The sequence below is a fragment of the Gobius niger genome, assembly GCF_951799975.1.
Source record: "Gobius niger genome assembly, chromosome: 6".
Taxonomy (NCBI): domain Eukaryota; kingdom Metazoa; phylum Chordata; class Actinopteri; order Gobiiformes; family Gobiidae; genus Gobius; species Gobius niger.
The window spans coordinates 1241210-1259892 of NC_136857.1; the positions used below are offsets into that span (position 1 = coordinate 1241210).

General features: G+C 38.8%; 1 protein-coding gene across 1 annotated transcript in view; it reads left to right on the forward strand.

The window, feature by feature from the left end:
• hspg2 (heparan sulfate proteoglycan 2) overlaps positions 1-18683 on the forward strand; it is a 418468-nt gene that overhangs the window by 294961 nt on the left and 104824 nt on the right. The window contains exons 49-50 of the mRNA XM_079558863.1: positions 1268-1448; positions 10191-10250. Of these exons, the coding sequence (XP_079414989.1) occupies positions 1268-1448; positions 10191-10250 (241 nt within the window). The remainder of the gene's footprint in view (positions 1-1267; positions 1449-10190; positions 10251-18683) is intronic.

The following is an 18683-nucleotide window of genomic DNA, read 5'->3' on the forward strand; positions in this document are numbered from 1 at the left end:
TAACTTTTTTGTAATTTTTTATCACATTTTTGTCATTTTTTCGTCCGTTTTTTCGTCAATTTTTAATCAATGTTTTGTCACTTTTTTTTGTCAATTTTTTGTCAATTTTTAATCAATTTTTAATCATTTTTTGTCACATTTTTTACATTTTTTGGTCCATTTTTTGTGACATTTTTGTGACATTTTTGCCACTTTTTCATACATTTTTCGTCACTTTTTTGTCAATGTTTTCTCACTTTTTTGTCACATTTCCATCATTGTTTTATTGCCATTTTCACAGCTTTTTCCCAGAAGCTTTTGGATTGGGGTAAAGCCAAACTGGAGAAAATGTGCTCGGTTCAGGTGGGAGTTAAGGGGTTAACTTTAAGGATTAGGATTATTTGTATTTTTAGACAAACCAACTCATAGATCTATACAAACTCACAGCAGACCGTCCCTCCGGAGCAGATGATCTAGCACTGACCGAAAGAAAATTGGTCTTATCTCATTGGCAATTTTACTTTCTTATTTCAAGCGAGATTTACCCTAGAACTGGTCTGAAATGTCCTCAAACAAGCAAAGCAAACTCGGTCCGATCAGGAAAAGTGTCTAAATGAGTGAAAACCGCTCAAAACAAGAAACATTTCCTCAATTCAAGTCATTGAAATTTGACAAAAAATGACAAAAAATTGATTAAAAAATGACGAAAAATGACAAAAAAATTACCAAAAAAAAAGACAAAAAAATTACAAAAAAATGACCAAAAAAATGACAAAAATGTGACCAAAAATGACCAAAAAATTACTAAAAAAATACAAAAAAATGACTAAAATTTGATGAAAATTTGACCAAAAAAATGACTAAAATTTGATTAAAAAAATGACGAAAAAATGACAAAAAATGGACAAAAAAATTACAAAAAGTTCTCCTCAAAGAAGCAAAGCAAACTCGGTCCGATCAGGAAAAGTGTCTAAATGAGTGAAAACCGCTCAAAACAAGAAACATTTCCTCAGTTCAAGTCGTTTAAGCCAATGCTTGATCACCTTTACTACTGTCAAATTGATTTTGAAGTTGAGAGTAGTTTTTAGAGAAAAGATGGGCACATTTACAAGAGAAGCTGCTCCCACTTAGTGTTTATATTCCGCCTGCTGCTGAGATCATTACTGCTGAGCTTAGTTACTGCAGGGGCGGCGGTGGCACAGTTGGTAGAGCGGGTCGTCTTATGTTCTTTGGTAGAAGAAGAAGAAGAAGTCACCTCTAACCGGCTGTGCCTGTGCCCCTCCCACAGTCTCCAGCCTACACCTTGGTCTGGACGCGCCAGGGCAACGGCAAACTCCCGAACCGCGCCATGGACTTCAACGGCATCCTGACCATCCTCAACGTGCAGCCGGAGGACGCCGGTGTGTACGTGTGCACCGGCTCCAACATGTTTGCCATGGACGAGGGCAGTGCCATCCTCTACGTGCCAGGTTCGTGATCCCTGGCACCGCGTTTCGCCTCCTCCCCCCTCGAGTCCCCCTCAGCCCCCTCTCCCAGCGCATACCACACCTCCACCTGAAGCACTGCCAAAATATATCAACTACATGAGTAACAATGACTTGATTTGGATTTGAGTTGGTTTGACAAGTTAAGGCGAGACACGGCAGGTGAAAGTATTGATGTTTCACACAGTGGTGGAAGTGGAGATTTGTATCTGTTTTCCTCCCTTTACATCTTAGTTTTCATGTCAGATATAAAAATGATGATGTTTATTTGATGATGTTTTGTCTGCGAGGTGGGGGCGACCCGGAAGTAGAAAGGCCGTCTTTCCCGCGGGTTTTCATTCATAAATATTGACAGATTTGACATCCACGTGTCCTGCTAAGGGGCCCCGTGATGACGCTTTCACCCAAATATGGTGTTTTTCCTCCTACGAGACGCTGGAGCGGAAAAGTGGAAGAACGGGCCGAGCATGCGCACTCGCTACAAAACTTCAGGGCTGGTTTTCTCTGAATGAGAGAAGCCGCACTCGGGCAGAGCCTGAGCCCTTATAGAAGCTCCCACAGACTCCACACTTTACAGGCTGAGACACAACAAGATTTTGAAGGTTTTTTCAGAGGGATTTTGTAATATCTAATTCCTAGCCTGATTTATTCAGCTTTGAAACAAAAAAAACAGGCGGAATTTGAGTTTTTACAGATTTTTTCACTGGTGATTAGTTTATTGAAAAACTAAACAAAATATCCAAATTCCCTCTGAAAAAATCTTAGTCACTAATATGTCAATAAAATAAAACCATAACATTTAATCTGGCTCAATTCATTATTTTGATTTCCCAAAATATAGGCAATTTTGGCCATTTTAATGCTCAAAATGCCCTATTTTTATGTGAAAACATAAAATGACAGAAAAAATGCCAAAATACATTTGTTTCTCATATTTATATCTGTGATGTTCAGCAAAAGTTTCAAATTGACATCTCTACATTTATTTTTTTTGCCTTAAGCTCGTGCATGACGGCAATTCGGACCCGAAGTGACACGTTTTTGAGTGACAGTGCAGGATTTTAGAGGCAGTTGTGGTGAACAGGTCTGAGCTCAGTCTGACATGGCTGGAACATGTAGGGGGAGGAAAATACATCATTTTAACATTTTTAAACTCCGTATAGTCCCTTTAAGAAATACACCAACAATTTACTGTAGGTGGACAGCTCATATGCAGTGTTAATTTTGACAACATGTTTTATTTTAGTTTTAGTCTTTTGACTAAAATGTAATTTAATTTTAGTCGAGATTTAGTCAAAAAAAATAATTCGATTTTAGTCTAGTTTTAGTCGACTAAAATTGCATGTCAATTTAGTCGACTGAATGTAAGACGAATTGAGTGGACTTTGCATTGATAATATTGATTCTAATCATATTTAATGTTGTTCCTCTGCTTCATGTTTCTGCTCCACATGAACAAAGCTCAGAGCTGATCCTTTAAACATGATCTGAGGCTCTTTCAGACGCTCAATACAAGTTTGGATGATTTTAGTCTCTTTTTATTTAGTCTTATTTTAGTCGACTAATATATCTGGATATTTTAGTCACAGTTTTAGTCTCATGAAAAACTTTTAATTTAGTTTTAGTCCAATTTTAGTCGTCAAAAATATCACTTTGACTAAAATTAAGACTGAATATTTTAGTCGACGACATTAACACTGGTCATATGTGGTTGATTTGTAAAGTAGATGCTACTTTATGCAGGCATTTAAGTTGAATATGAATTTTAACAGCCCTATCGTGACAAGTTCTGTCTGGTTTTCAAGTGTCAGGAGTAAGAAAAATATTTGATGGTGTATTTTGTGGATATTAAAGAAGAAAAAACCCACTGAAGCCAGGCAGGAAAAAGTGTACGTGAGTTATTATGAGCAGATTAATCCAAATGAACTTGCAAATCCACTCAAATCCAAACAGTTAAGTCATTTAAACTCATGTAGATGCCCCTCTCTGGCAGGGCAGTCCCACAGACCTCCGTTCAGCTTGGTGCATGCTTCTCCGGCCCAACTGCTAACGCTAAAGCTAAGGCTAATGCTAATGCTCGTGGCTGCTGCTTGCTACGCTGTTGTGTTTTGCCCTGTTTTCTGTTCGTTTCCCTCGCCTGCTTTGTACGTCTCTAATCAAATGAATACAGCTTGTGGGGTTTGTCTGAAAGCCGCCTGAGGTTCTGTGCAGAATCCAATGTGTTGTTTTAACGGGTGTTTGTCGGGCGCTGTTCCATCTGATCTGGTGGATGATGCCTTACGTCCAAACAGTTTTCCTTCTGTGGACTGATTCAGTGGTGGCGGTTCGGGGATTCCTGGTCAATAAAGCTGATTTTACGTTGCTGTGTTCAGAGGTGGGTAGAAAAGTTCATCAGTGCATTTACTTCAGTGTCTTTTTGAATCTTCTAGGAGTTTTAAGAAGGACACTTTAAGAGTTGACATTCATGGACAAACAAATGAATAAAAACGCTAGCAGTAGTAAAAAGCAGTTTTTTCTTGAATAGGCCCATGTTGTGGTGAGTACAGGTGAAACTCGGAAAATTAGAATATCATTAAAGGAACAGGCCACAGTTTTTCCATACTGAGATATGTTCTTACCTGAGCTGTGACGAGTTCTTTAGGACCTGTCTGATCTTCAGTCACGTAAACACAGCGCAGACGGCGTTAGCATTTAGCCTCTCCCTCTCTCCTCTATAGCTCCAAAACAGGTCAAGATAGAAGCTACCAAGCTCTTCCACGTTTTCCCTATTTAAATATGGTTACGTGAAGTGTTCCACTACAAAGTATAATTACACACAATTAAACAATGTGGATTTTCTAAGCGGATAAAAGGGGAACTATATTGTAAGGCGTAATAATACCGGGAGTAGTTCGAAATCCGTGCAGTAATCTTCACTTTACTGGGCGGATGCCAAAGTACTCCTGGTATTATTACGCCTTACAATATAGTTCCCCCTTTTATCCGCTTAGAAAATCCACATTGTTTAATTTTGGTAATTATGGCTCAGCTTGTAATATCCCCATATTAAAAATCTCAAAATGCTTTATATTACAATATTTTGAAAATGGGCTGTAAGCCATAATCATCAAAATTATAACAAACAAAGACTTGACATATGTCACTTTGCATGTCATGAGTCTATATCATATATTGGTTTCACATTTGAATTTGAATTACATAAATAAATGAACTTATGATCGACATATTAATTTTCTGAGTTTCATCTGTGAATATATAAATCTATATAAATCTACCATGAACAAATAGTTGTTGTGTAGTACTTGCATACTTGCTGCATAGTACACAGTACATAGCACTGTAGTTTTTGCATAGTTCTTACCGAATACTCCCTATAGTCTGACTTGAGTAGATAGTACCCAATTAGATTTCATTAGATTCATTATTTAGAATCTAGATTAAGGTTACAGTATATACATACTATATACTGTATATATACATATATATACAGTAAATACATCTTACATTCAGGACTAGGTCTAAAATATGAGCAGCTAAACGACTATTGTACAAAAATGGTGGTAATTTGTCGTCTTCAGTGTCGACGACCTTTGGCCTCTCACTTCAAGAGGCTTCGTCAGCAACTAACATTATTTTATCAAAAGGCTGTACATACAGTGGGGCAAAAAAGTATGTAGCCAGTTCCCATAGACTTCCTATTGGACTTTGGCCAAATACTTTTTTGCCCCACTGTACACAGAACTAGTCGGGAGGCAGTGTTAATTTCGTCGACTAAAATATTTAGTCTTAATTTTAGTCAAAGTGATATTTTTGTGACTAAAATTGGACTAAAACTAAATTAAAAGTTTCTCATGAGACTAAAACTGTGACTAAAATGTCCAGATATTTGAGTCGACTAAAATCAGACTAAATAAAAATGAAAAGGAGAGACTAAAATCATCCAAACTTGTATTGAGCGTCTGAAAGAGCCTCAGATTGTCATGATTTAAAGTAAAATGAAGAAAGAAATGGCCCAAAATGCAGACTGCAACGGAACTAGATTTAATATGTGCAAAAATCAAGAAACAAGAAACTGACAAAAACCAAAAATAAAGCGGGAGCAGCTGAAAACCAAACTCACAAACACGGACACAAAGACAATGAACTGACAAAGAACAAGGGAAACACGGCGGTAGAAATACATGAGGAAACGGGGCACAGGTGAGACACATTAGGGCGGGGCAGGCAATAACGAGAGGGAAGTCAAACAGAAAATCACAACAGAGCAAAAAGACATGTCAAAATAAAACACCAAGGACATAAACACAAGAAAACAAACTAAAACAGGGCAACAGAAAGCAGAGCATGGCAGTGATCATGTAAATTCTCTGTTAAAGGATCAGCTCTGAGCTTTGTTCATGTGGAGCAGCTCCATGAAGCAGAGGAACAACATTAAATATGATTAGAATCAATATTATCAATGCAAAGTCCACTCAATTAGTCTTAAATTTAGTCGACTAAAACTAGACTAAAATCGAATTACATTTTCATCTAAAACTAAATTAAAATATGTTGTCAAAATTAACACTGTAGGGAGGGGTTTACTGATTTATTGGTTCCACACAACATTATTCCGTCCTTCCTCTAAAAGAGCTTTACAAGTTGCTGATGAAGCCTCTCGAATTGTAGCAGCCGAACACAGATGACGGATTAATAACCCTTTTTGTACAATAGGAAACACCTGAATGACTGAGAGTTTTCACAAACACGTTCAGCCGATACAAGAATCACAGGCTTTGTCCGATCTACCCACCTCTGGCTCTGTGCGCTACTGGCAGGTGTTGGATTCTGGGATCTGTCTTTTCAACTTCTCAATGCTCGAGCTGAAAAAAAAAAAAAAAACGCTCTGGAATAAAAAATAAAAAATGGGGGCGACTGGACGTCAAAGGTGCTTAAAGACTGGGTTGAAGAGGAAACACCCGTCAGCTACCGCCTTCAGACTGTGTGCTGTGTTACTTTGTTTTGGTGCTATTAAACACTTCTTTTTTGTTCAGTTTTTTGTGTAACATTCCGGTCGATCCTGTTCATAGTTTCCAGGTACATATTTAAGATTTTGACTTGAAATATCGTCACCCCTCAAAAGATGAATCATCCTGTTCGATCTCCTGTGTGTGATTCTAAAACGGTGTAATCAGTCAATAGTATAAACAGATGTTATTTTCTAATTTGTTTTGTATGTGTGTGTTTACGTGTAGGCTGTTGTAAAACCAATGAATAGTCAAGTATTTTTTATAAAGTATATATTTTTGTAATATCCAAAATGTCACCTCACATTTCAGATTGTACACACACTGCTCTGTCTCTATTGTACTGAATGACTTTGTAAGATATTTTGTGTAACCGAAACAGTGATTTTTGTACACGCGTCACACTGTCTGATGTATTTAACTGTGAAACTGCTTTGTGGAAATACTGATTAAAGTAACGACACTGGTTTGGATGTGATTTTTAACCACAAGCTGTATGGCGGTCGTGAAAACGCTTCGTGCCACTAACCTGCATGTCCTGCGTGTCCTGCTTCACGTGCAGCTCGTAGTCATTTCTCTGTCAATGTTTTACCTGCAATAACAGTGTTTTTTATCGACTTGTTTCACAGACATTGTTATTTTTATGTGTTTATGACGCTAATCAGAGGTGGAAATAGATGCTAAATACTGTGGCTTCTGTTACAAAAAAAAACACTTTAGAAAATAGTGCCTTTTGTCTCGTTCATCAAACCCAAGTCTTACTTTTTGTTGTATTCACCTTATTCCGCCCGCCCACTTTTGCCTCTTTTTGCTTTGTCTCGGCACTTCCATTGTATTTACACTTCCGGTACAGCAGTGGTTCCCAAAGTGGGGGTAGGGACCCCTCGGGGGGGTTGCGAGGCCTTGGTTGGGGGTCCCCAGATGATTTCAAGATGAAGCGAAAAGAAAAATGCTACTGTTTTTAGTACCTTTTTAAGGCCTATTCTCGCAGCTCCTGTTCGGCAGGTCTCGCTGACGCATCAGCTCAAGGCCTCTTCATTCTCCACAAGACGCGAAAACTTTGTTCTTGTTCTCGAGGCAAAAAGAACGAGAACAAAGTTGGTCTGAGCTCTGACACTTCATTCTCCACAAGACGTGTTTCTGCCGAACGGCCACGCCCCCTTTTTCAGCCAAAACAAACAAGGAATGACCGAAATAAAACGAGCCATTTGATGTTGTCTCCGTTTTTCGCACCGGTTTTAGGACGTAAACATTGGATTCTCGCTTCCCGCTTCCGCCAAAATAACCCCGCCCACTAAAAATCCAGCCAATCACAGCCAGAGTTCTCGCAGCCCTGCCGAACAAAGTTCTGCTGAGCGGATGTGTCAGCGAGACCTGCCGAACAGGAGCTGTGACAACAAGATGACGTCATTTTGTTCTCGCAGCTCTGGGTACGAGAACAAAGTTCTTGCGTCTTGTGGAGGATGAATAGGCCTTTAGCAGAACTTTGTTCGGCAGGCCTGCGAGAACTCTGGCTGTGATTGGCTGGATTTTTAGTGGGCGGGGTTATTAGGATGCGGAAAGCGAGAATCCAATGTTTACGTCCTAACACCGGTGCGGAAAACGGAGACAACATCAAATGGCTCGTTTTATTTCGGTCATTCCTTGTTTGTTTTGGCTGAAAAAGGGGGCGTGTCAGTTCGTCAGAAACACGTCTTGTGGAGAATGAAATGTCAGAGCTCAGACCAACTTTGTTCTCCTTCTTTTTGCCACAAGAACAAAGTTCTCGCGTCTTGTGGAGAATGAAGAGACCTAAACCAGACTATAATAAGTGAAATCCATTCAATTCTTGAAAAACTGTTTAGATACATATTAACATGTTTTTTCTTCCCTAAAATAGCGTAAGAGGTAATAACGTTATACAATGGGGGTCCCGAGTTGTTTTTGTGTCAATTTTGGGGTCCCAGCCAAAAAAAGCTTGGGAACCCCTGCGGTAGAGTGTCAAGCCCGTTCATTTAAACGGAGAGCAAGGGGGAAATGTTCACCCGTAAAATCTAATGTTTAGTGACTTGTGTAAAACGTCCAATGCACCAACAAGTCGACCCTGCACCGTTTCTCTGTGCGGCCGAAAATCGGCTTTGTTTTCGTGCAGTTACTCATTTTATCTTGACTTCTTCAGTCCTTTGTAACTGATAGGAGAAAAGGGGCGGGCCCAGTTCATGGCAGCTCCTCTGGAATAAGGTGAATACTTTAAATCAGTGGCTCTCAGCTGGTGGGTCAGGACTCAAGAGTGGGTTACAGATACAGTGTTTGTTTACTGAAAAAGCATCGCTTTTTTGGCTTTTTTAATGCTTATTCGACAATCATTTGTAAAGAATTTAAAAAACAGTATTTTACATTATTCCAAATTCAAGTTTCCAAATCTCAATGTGGTCGACAGCTTGGCATGTTGGGTAATGGTGGATCCCGACGCCACATCAGTTGAGAACCCCTGATTTAAATGAGCATTTTACTTTTACATTAAGATACTGTATATACAACAAGTGTTTACTCAAGTCCACCTGAGTTAAGAAGGCGGCACATTGAGGAGAGCCTTCCTTACTCCACACCTCAGTCGCTGAGGTTGAACTAATGGAGGTTGGTAAGACAGGTTGAGATGGGGCTGGAATTTTGCTCGAGTATTAAGATCAGATAGATCCTTTTACGCTTTTACTGCTCTACAATTAGCTTGTTGCACAATGTGGCTACGCTAGTTCCTCTGAGCTGAGGCTGTGGGCGCTAGCACTTCCTGTCCGTATTAAATTCCATTAAGATTAGCTTAGACTCATTCGAATCATCGTATTTCCTACAGATCCTGTGGTGGTCAGTGATTTCCTGGTAGATGATCACTTACTTCAGGTTAACGAGTTGCTGTACAGTGTAAATGTTTCCGTAGAGGAGACGTCTGTGTTTATAAGGATCAGTGAGTTTGTCTTGAAGCTAAAGGCTAACATTCATTTCATTTATATTTATATTTTATCATAAAATTTGAAATAGTGCCTCAAATATAAACTAATCTGCACATAAACCATCTTGTCCTACTTTCATTTTTTTATCGCTATATATTTTGATTCCATTTTTTATAGCATGTTAGCCTTTAGCTTCAAGACAAACTATCCTTTCTGATCACAGGCGTCTCCTCTGAACTCGTTACATCAAGGTTTGAACACACAGTAGGAAACTCACTGCCCACCACGTAATCTTTAGAGAATATGATTATTATTCCAGCAGGTCTGAGCTAATCTCTATAGGAAAATAACACAGACAGGAAGTACCGGCGCTCACAACTTCAGCTCAGAGGAACTAGCATAGCCACACTGTGCAACAAGCCAATGAGCCATCGAAAGAGTAGCAAGAGTGTGGAACTACTGTGCAACTGAGAGGCTACAGAAACGTTTCTTTTATTAAATAATCTTTACAAAGTCATACATACTTTAACTGTAAGAAAACATTTGGATGACTTTCTCCACCTCTGATAGCGTGGCTTTGTGTGTTGCTAATCCCATAGTGTGTGCTGTGGACCGAGCAGCACAAACAGGTAAGCTCAGAACCTCAAATGACCCGCATCAATATACCAGGAAAAGCGAGCTCCGACACACTTAAACCCTCTGGGCGGGTCCAGTGGAGGGTAAACTGCTGTCATTGGTTCACTCACCTGTCAGTTTACCTGTGCTCCTCCCTCTGTATCTCCTCCCGTCTCCAGAGGCCTCACAGACTCAGATGTTTTACACAGCCTATGAAATGTTTGAAGGACACAGAAAGCGTAAGTCCATTTGGGGGCACGGATTATTATTGTTTTTTTTTTTTCCACATCCCTCGGACGCTCCCTAGAGGGCGCCGCCTCTTCCTCCTTCTCTCTGCTGCTGCGTCATGCATGCACTCGTCTGTCGGCATGGATGAACGGAGCCACTGCCTATGTACAACCAAGCAACCAGCACACCCCAAAATATTACTGAGAAGAAGTCTGGATGTGAAAATAGCGACATTTTCCGGAAAAAAAATGTATGCAAACTTAAAGCAGCATTATGCAACATTATAAGCAGAAAAGAAAGTTGATAGTAGTAACCCAGTGGAGAATCTAAGAGACCACTGTGATGGAAAGTAAAGGCGCCATGCTGACCACTCATACAGCCACTGGGTTACTACAAGGTCAAATACGCACACATATCACTTTTTTTTTTTTTTTTTTCAGTTTAAAATGTTGCATAATGCTGCTTTAACCCCCCTTAACTCCCACCTGAACCGAGCACTTTTTCTCCAGTTTGGCTTTACCCCAATCCAAAAGCTTCTGGAAAAAAGGTGGGAAAATAGCGACAGAACTGAGACGAAAACAATGATGGAAATGTGACCAAAAAGTGATGAAAAAGTTGATGAAAAAATGACAAAAAATGGACAAAAAAATGACACAAATTTGACAAAATGTGCCAAAAAAATTACAAAAAATTGATTAAAAAATAGACGAAAAAAATGACAGAAATGTGACAAAAAAGTGACGAAAAGTTGATGAAAAAATGACACAAATTTGACAAAATGTGCCAATTTTTTTTTGGAAATGTGATAAAAAAGTGACAGAAATTTGATTAAAAAATTGACGAAAAATTATTAAAAAATGACAGAAATGTGACAAAAAAATTACAAAAAATTGATTAAAAAATTGACGAAAAAAAATGACAGAAATGTGACAAAAAAAGTGACGAAAAATTGATGAAAAAATTACAAAAAATTGACAAAAAATGACACAAATTTGACAAAATGTGACAAAAAAATTACAAAAAATGGATTAAAAAATTGGCGAAAAAAAATGACAGAAATGTGACAAAAAAAGTGACGAAAAGTTGATGAAAAAATGACACAAATTTGACAAAATGTGCCAATTTTTTTTTTTAAATGTGATAAAAATTTGACAAAAAATAACAAAAATGTGATAAAAATTTGACAAAAAAATTACAAAAAATTGATTAAAAAATTGACGGAAAAAATGACAGAAATGTGACAAAAAAGTGACAAAAAGTTGATGAAAAAATGACACAAATTTGACAAAATGTGCCAAATTTTTTTTTTAAATGTGATAAAAATTTGACAAAATTTTTTAAAAAAAAGTGACAGAAATGTGACAAAAAATAACAAAAATGTAATAAAAATGTGACCAAAAAGACAAAAATTTGACAAAAAAATTACAAAAAATTGATTAAAAAATGGACGAAAAAAATGTCAGAAATGTGACAAAAAAGTAACGAAAAGTTGATGAAAAAATGACACAAATTTGACAAAATGTGCCAAAAAAAAATTAAAAATGTGATAAAAATTTGACAAAAAAAGTATAAAAAAGTGACAGAAATGTGATAAAAAATTGACAAAGAAATTACAAAAAATTGACCAAAAAAGTTACAAAAATGAGTTGAATACCCAACAAAAAAATTTAGAAAAAAATCTGATGACGTGAGGAAAATGATCCTCTCAGGCGGGTTCAGACGGGAGTTAAGAGGTTAAGTTTGCAGAAAAAATAATAATATTGCGATTACAGTTATTTTCCAATATACAGTGCAACCTTCATAAAGATTAAATCAACCCTCTCTTCATCAATGTGAATAAACACATGGCCTTAACTTTTCCATTGCTTTAATTAGATGTATTTTGGTTGAGATGAGAACAAAAGAGACGTGGCTTGTTTCCTTCTTTGATTGATTTTTGCCACAAATAAGTAAACTAGTTAAACGGCAAGGAGAACAAATGTGTCTTAAGGCAAGATTTAAGAATTTTGAAGCAAACATTCTCACTTTCCCGTCAGCTGTGCCCGCATTAGCCGCGGGCGCTGCAGACTTGGCTAAACGGTTGTACATGGGCGGTTCCAGCTCCACCTGAGGGTTCATGGGGTCCATCACTGCAGAACAAAGTGCATGATATTTCTTCTGGACAACTCCCTATGAATGTTGAGCTTTAGTTATCGGACCAATTATACCAGAGCAGTAATATTATCTCAATCCAAACAATTTATAAACCATGTCAAAACAGTGTCTCCACATTCAGAGATGTCCCCTCATTTCTCTGTACTTTTTCTTCTGTTTTTTCCCGTGAGGAGACATTCTTTTCTGGAACGTAGCTGTTATCTGGTCTTCAAACATCATACTGTGCCTAATACATCCCATCACACTCCTCCTGTATCGTAGCTTCATGGCTTCTCGGTAGATCCCTGACTCAGATCGTCAAACTGCACCGCTGTGTTTAAGGCAGATTAGTCCAGTTGTGATGGAAAAACCGGGTCTAGGATAGTTGGATTACTAACTCGATCATCGTTTGGGATGAACCACAGACAGGTAGGGCTGGGTACCTTTCAGGGTGTTTGGTTTTGTTTCTCATTATGCCTTAATGGCTTTGGATTTATGATTCCAGTTTTATGTTTATGTTTATTGCCCATCAGCGCAGTCGAGCTGTCGCTGTTCTTCACGGGGTCCAACATTTGATTAAAACAACAATATACAAATAAAATGCATGAAACATTTTACAATACAGTAACTTATACTGCATTATTTACTACCTAGAAATCTGAAATCGACTGCATATGACCGGTCATAATGCTTTTAGACTAATTAGAATCATTATCATTTTATTTCAGTGAAGCAGCCGTTTAAGGTAACACTTTACATTACGGGCCGGTAAGTCTGTGGTACTTCTCGGTACTTATTGTGGTACTTACAGTGGAAAGTACTAGTATTTACAGTGGTAATTCTAGGTTTCTATTGTGGTACTAAAAAACATAATTACCAGTCGTTAGGGTTAGGTTTAGGGTTAGGGAGACACAGAGTTACCACTGTATCTCTCATTACTAAGAGATACAGGGGTAACTCTTAGTAATGAATACATCTATGATACTTATTGGTAATTCAAGGATGCTACAGCAGCAATTCATGAGTAGTAAATGAGGTACTTCTACAAACAGAAGTCATTTTTCTAGGATTGTGTGATATAAAACAACATAAAACAGCATTAGGGAAAACAAGAAGTACAACCTTCATTTTATTTATTTTATTTATTTATTTATTTATCAGGGACGATACAATCAACATAGTTACAATGAATATTTGCAGCTGATGCGATGCATGAAGAGCTTGTAGCTAGTGCTAGTTCGCAGCTCATGTCCCTGGTTGGGCCTTTCTACACAGTTTACAATAATAAAATACATAAATACAACATTTGCATAAAACTTTGTCAGTCACACTCATACACACTGTGTTCGCTCACACCTACATTCACACAGACTCAGTGCTATTTACAAATGGGTACAGCTTTGGCATCATTACGAAGAGTCACCACTGTATCTAGAAGTACCTTGTAATTCTCACTATAGTATCCTTTAAGTACCACAATAAGTACCTAGAATTACCAGTGTAAATACCAAGGACTTACCGGCCCGTGATGTAAAGTGTTACCCAATTTAATGAAGGAATGTTGGGCAGAAAAGTTACTTCCTATTTTGAAGCATCTGCAGGGGCGGATCTGGAGGGGTGGCACGGCCCCTAGTAAAGGCATTGCCACCCCATGTGCCACCCCACTGTCATGTGGTCATCTGCTCTAGAAGCTACTTGGGCGCTCACTCTCTTTGTACCTAAATAAGGAGCCAGGTTTTACAATTTTTTACAAACATTTTACAAATGTTTCAATTTGACCTGAGTTAGAAACCTCCTACTTATATTATGGACAATGCTACTATGGGCTCAGCCTGCGTCAAAATGGAAACATTTCCTTACGATCAAGCAAAACCTGCGTACCTATAACCATTCAACACTGTAAAATGTGTTGCCACCCAAGAATTGATCCCCGACCTTGCTTGCCACCCCGTATTTTTTTTTCTAGATCCGCCCCTGAGCTCCTGACAGGAAGTGACATAGATAGGGGTAAAGTTCCAGAGCTCTCACTCATTTCCCATAGATACAGACGCATCTCGTCATAGAAGGGGGCGTGGCTTCGCCGAGGGGGAAAATAGAATCTTTTGGGAAACACAATTTTTCCCTCTTTTTAGCCTTTTTCTGGTGGAATATGAACTTATTTATCACATAAATAAAGTCAGGTGTAAATCGGGCCCATATGGATATTTTGTCGCAACAGATTGTTCTGTAGAAGAGAAAAAACGGCAGTTGTAGCTAGCGCTAGCTAACTGTTAGCATTAGCCCGATGCTAACATGTAGCATTCTCCCTTATTCATGTATTTATGGGCTGTTGAACCACTTTGCCCCTCCCCATGTCTTTGTATCTTTATTTACTTTAAACTATATTCATATTTCAGCATTTGTTAAAGTAGTTTTTGAATAATTAGAGAAAGTTTAGATTTTTCAAAATAGTTTTCCCCCTTAACTGTTTTCAAAAATGACCATATATGGGCGATTCCAGAGATGCCGTCTGTATCTATACAGACGGCCATAAATACATTTTAAAAAAAGCGGAGAATGCTAACTTGATGCTACATGTTAGCATCGGGCTAATGCTAACGGGTTAGGTAGCGCTAGCTACAACTGCCGTTTTTGCACTTCAGAACAATCTGCTGAGAGAAAATATCCATATGGACCCGATTTACACTGGACTTTATTTATGTGATAAATAAGTTCATATTCCACCAGAAAATGGCTAAAAAGAGGGAAAATTGTGTTTCTCTAAAGATTCTATTTTCCCCCTCGGCGAAGCCACGCCCCCTTTTATGACGAGTTGCCGTCTGTATCTATTGTTTGCCTCTATCTATGTCTATCTATGTCACTTCCTGTCAGTGTCCAATAAGGAACATCATAACAATGCTCAAGCTAAAGAACGTTGGGTCATTTATTTGAGCAAAAATCTTTAATATGATTCTGTTCACTATGTTTTAGCAAAGATTGTGTCTAACGTGTCCTATGCACTTTAAGCAAAACCATATTTTCATAATTTGCTGCAGCAAGCGGATCCCTTGTGTGGAGCCACAGTTATTTGTGGTGCCAAATGTTTTTCTGTAAAAGTAGCGCCTTCTTTTTCTGGCACTGGTGCCTTTTAACCGTACCCAGCCCTAGACCTGGTGTGGAACATGCAAACACAGAGAGGCCCCATCCAGCCCGAGAAGCTAACCAAGTAGCCGGCTGAAAATATGGTTTGACCCCAAAAAAAAACTGCTACAAAAGGTTTTTCAATGGTTTTCTGTAGTATCAGGTGAGCTTATTAACATACTAAAAGTCAACCAAAATCTGACCACTGGAAAGGTCTCATTTTCAAGATGGCGTCCAAGAGGGTGGCGAGATCCTCCTTTATTAGTTCAGTTCAGTTTTTTATTCAGCCATGGTGTTATTACAGACACAATAATAACAACAACAGCAAAAGCAAAATATTCAATGCTGAATAGGAGCATGAGGAAGACATTGTCTTATAAATTTCATGCCCCTTTTTTTTTTTTTCTCCAAAATCTGAGCTGGCTCTGAACAGACGGCTCACCAGTTTTTGGTGTGTTTTAGCCGATATCAAGGTACAATAATACTTTACATCTAAATCAATGACTGTTACAAATTCAACATTGGTTCTTATGTTTCGTCGCCTTCGTATTTTCCAAGTACTTTTTTTTTATACATTTGATTGAATTGAGTGATTGTGTTACATGATTTTTGAACAATGTCCAAAGAATTCCATAAACTGATCCCTTTTACAAGAAACCCCTTTTGTTTTTGTGAAGTGTGTGAAAATGGAACCCAGAAATTGCCCTTTCTTCTGTTGTTACTATCTGTAATTAACACAAATTTGTTTTGAATATGTATTGGCACCAACTTATTTTTCACTCTCCACATAATTTGTAGTATTTTAAATTTGACCAATTCATTAAATTTCAAGGTCTGCAGTTTTATAAACAGTTTGTTTGTGTCTCGTGGACCTTTGAGAGTCACAATTCTTATCGCTTTCTTCTGGAGTAAGAACAACCTTTCTGTATAACTGGTGCCTGCATTTCCCCACACGTCAATAAGGAACTATTAAGGCTGAGTATAAAAGCTGTAATGAAGCCTCATCCAACGTGTGTTTAACCTTATATAGGACACCAATATTTTTACTAACTTTACCTTTGATGTGGTCAATATGAGGCTTCCAGCTAAGTTTGCTGTCTAGGATAACCCCCAAAAATTTGATTTCTGAGACACATTCAATATTTACATCTTCAATAACTAGTTTTGTACATGCATTTTTCTTATTTCCAAACACCATATAATTTGTCTTATCCCAGTTTAAGAACAATTTATTATAATCAAACCATGTCTTTAATACTGTCATTTCCCTTTCGATATTGGCCATTAGTTCATTTAAATCTGTTCCAGACTTGAACACAGTTGTGTCATCAGCAAACAACAAAAAATTAATGTCCTTGGAAGCCTCAAAGATATCATTAATAAATAATATAAAAAGTTTAGGGCCAATTACTGAACCCTGGGGGATTCCACATACAACAGTTCTACAGTCCGAGTTATAGTGTTTAAATTGAACATATTGGTTTCTGTTACTTAAGTAGCTTTCAAGCCATTTGTATATCTGACCCCTTAGTCCGTAGTGTTGTAGTTTTTTCAACAATAGGTTATGGTTGACAGTGTCAAACGCTTTTTATTATTCATCCTACACAAGTCACTTTGGTTCTAACCCCATGTTTTGGGTGTCTAGGAATCCAATGGGCTTGTTCAAGTTGTCGTCACATGATCACATAATTGTATAGTAGAAACCGTGGACAAAGACTCTATATATTAACATTAGCGAGTTTGTCAAATGCTAATTGATAAAATGCTAAGATAACAGAGAGGCTAAAACCATGTCAGGGTGGTCGCTCACCTCGCAGACTTTAGTGAATATCTCCGCGGGTAAATGTCGCAGAGACTTGCCTTTTATTGCGTTGGGAAGAAGAGGGGGCGGGGCTTTAAAACGAGCCCATCCAGGCCCCGCTAAGCCTCTGGGGAGCGACGTAAGGTTGCGTTGAAAATGTGTGCCGTTGCCGTGACAAACTCGCTAATGTTTATATATAGAGTCTTTGTCGCCACCCTCTCGGACGCCATCTTGAAAATGAAACCTTTCCAGTGGTTAGATTTTGGTCGACTTTTAGTATGTTAATAAGCTCACCTGATGCTACAGAAAACCATTGAAAAATCTTTTGTAGCCATTTTTTGGGGTGTTTTTTTTCATATATGCAGCCGCCTACAGGACCTGGTGAGAGTGCCACCTCATCGCCAATGTGAACACAAGCAAACTAAAGAATGTAGTAAAGTCAGCGCACTTTTTAAACTCTCTGATTCAGAAGTGTCGTTTCTGAAGTTCAGCGAGTTTAGCCCAGGCCCAAACTTCCCCGACATTCCCCGGTGCAGTTTTGTGGCCGCCCTAATCGCCCTCCGCTCCTCCCGTCCCATCTCCCTGAATGAGGCCTTTCTTTCGGCCGTGTCACCCTGGGATCATGAGGGATTGAGTGTGAAACTACAGTGCGGGCGCGGGCCGGCTCTTATACGCCCCCCGTGCCCCGAGGCTGTGCCCCGAGGCTGTGCCAAGGTCTGGCCGCCACATCGGGCTTGTTTTGTCTGGACTGGAGCAGGTCTACAGACTGCCAAAGACTCCGGGGCGGGACAGGAGCAGGTCATCGCTTTCACTCCCTTCAAACCAAAGGCGTTTCTCACTGCTTCCTCCTGTACTTCTTATGCGGACGCTCTCTTAAAGGAATAGGCCACCGTTTCCCCGTCTGGTCTTTGTCCGTGCGCTCACACATACGCAGCCTCTCCCACATGTCACATAGCTCCAAAAAAGCTCACGATAGAAGCTACCGAGCTCTTCCACGTGTTCCCTATTTAAATAAAGTTACGTGAAGTGTTTTCATGCGAAGTATATTTACACAGAAATGTAACATGTCGATTTTATAAGCAAATAAAAAGGGGGACTATATTGTGAGGCGTAATGATACGAGGAGTAAAACGTCCGCGCAGTAACTCCTAAAGACTTCCCCGCTCACTTCCGTCAATAACCTTTAGGAGTTACTGCGCGGACGTTTTGCTCCTGTATCATTACGCCTCACAATATAGTCCCCCTTTTTATTTGCTTATAAAATCGACATGTTACATTTCTGTGTAAATATACTTGGCATGAAAACACTTGACGTAACTTTATTTAAATAGGGAACACGTGGAAGAGCTTGGTAGCTTCTATCGTGAGCTTTTTCGGAGCTATGTGACAT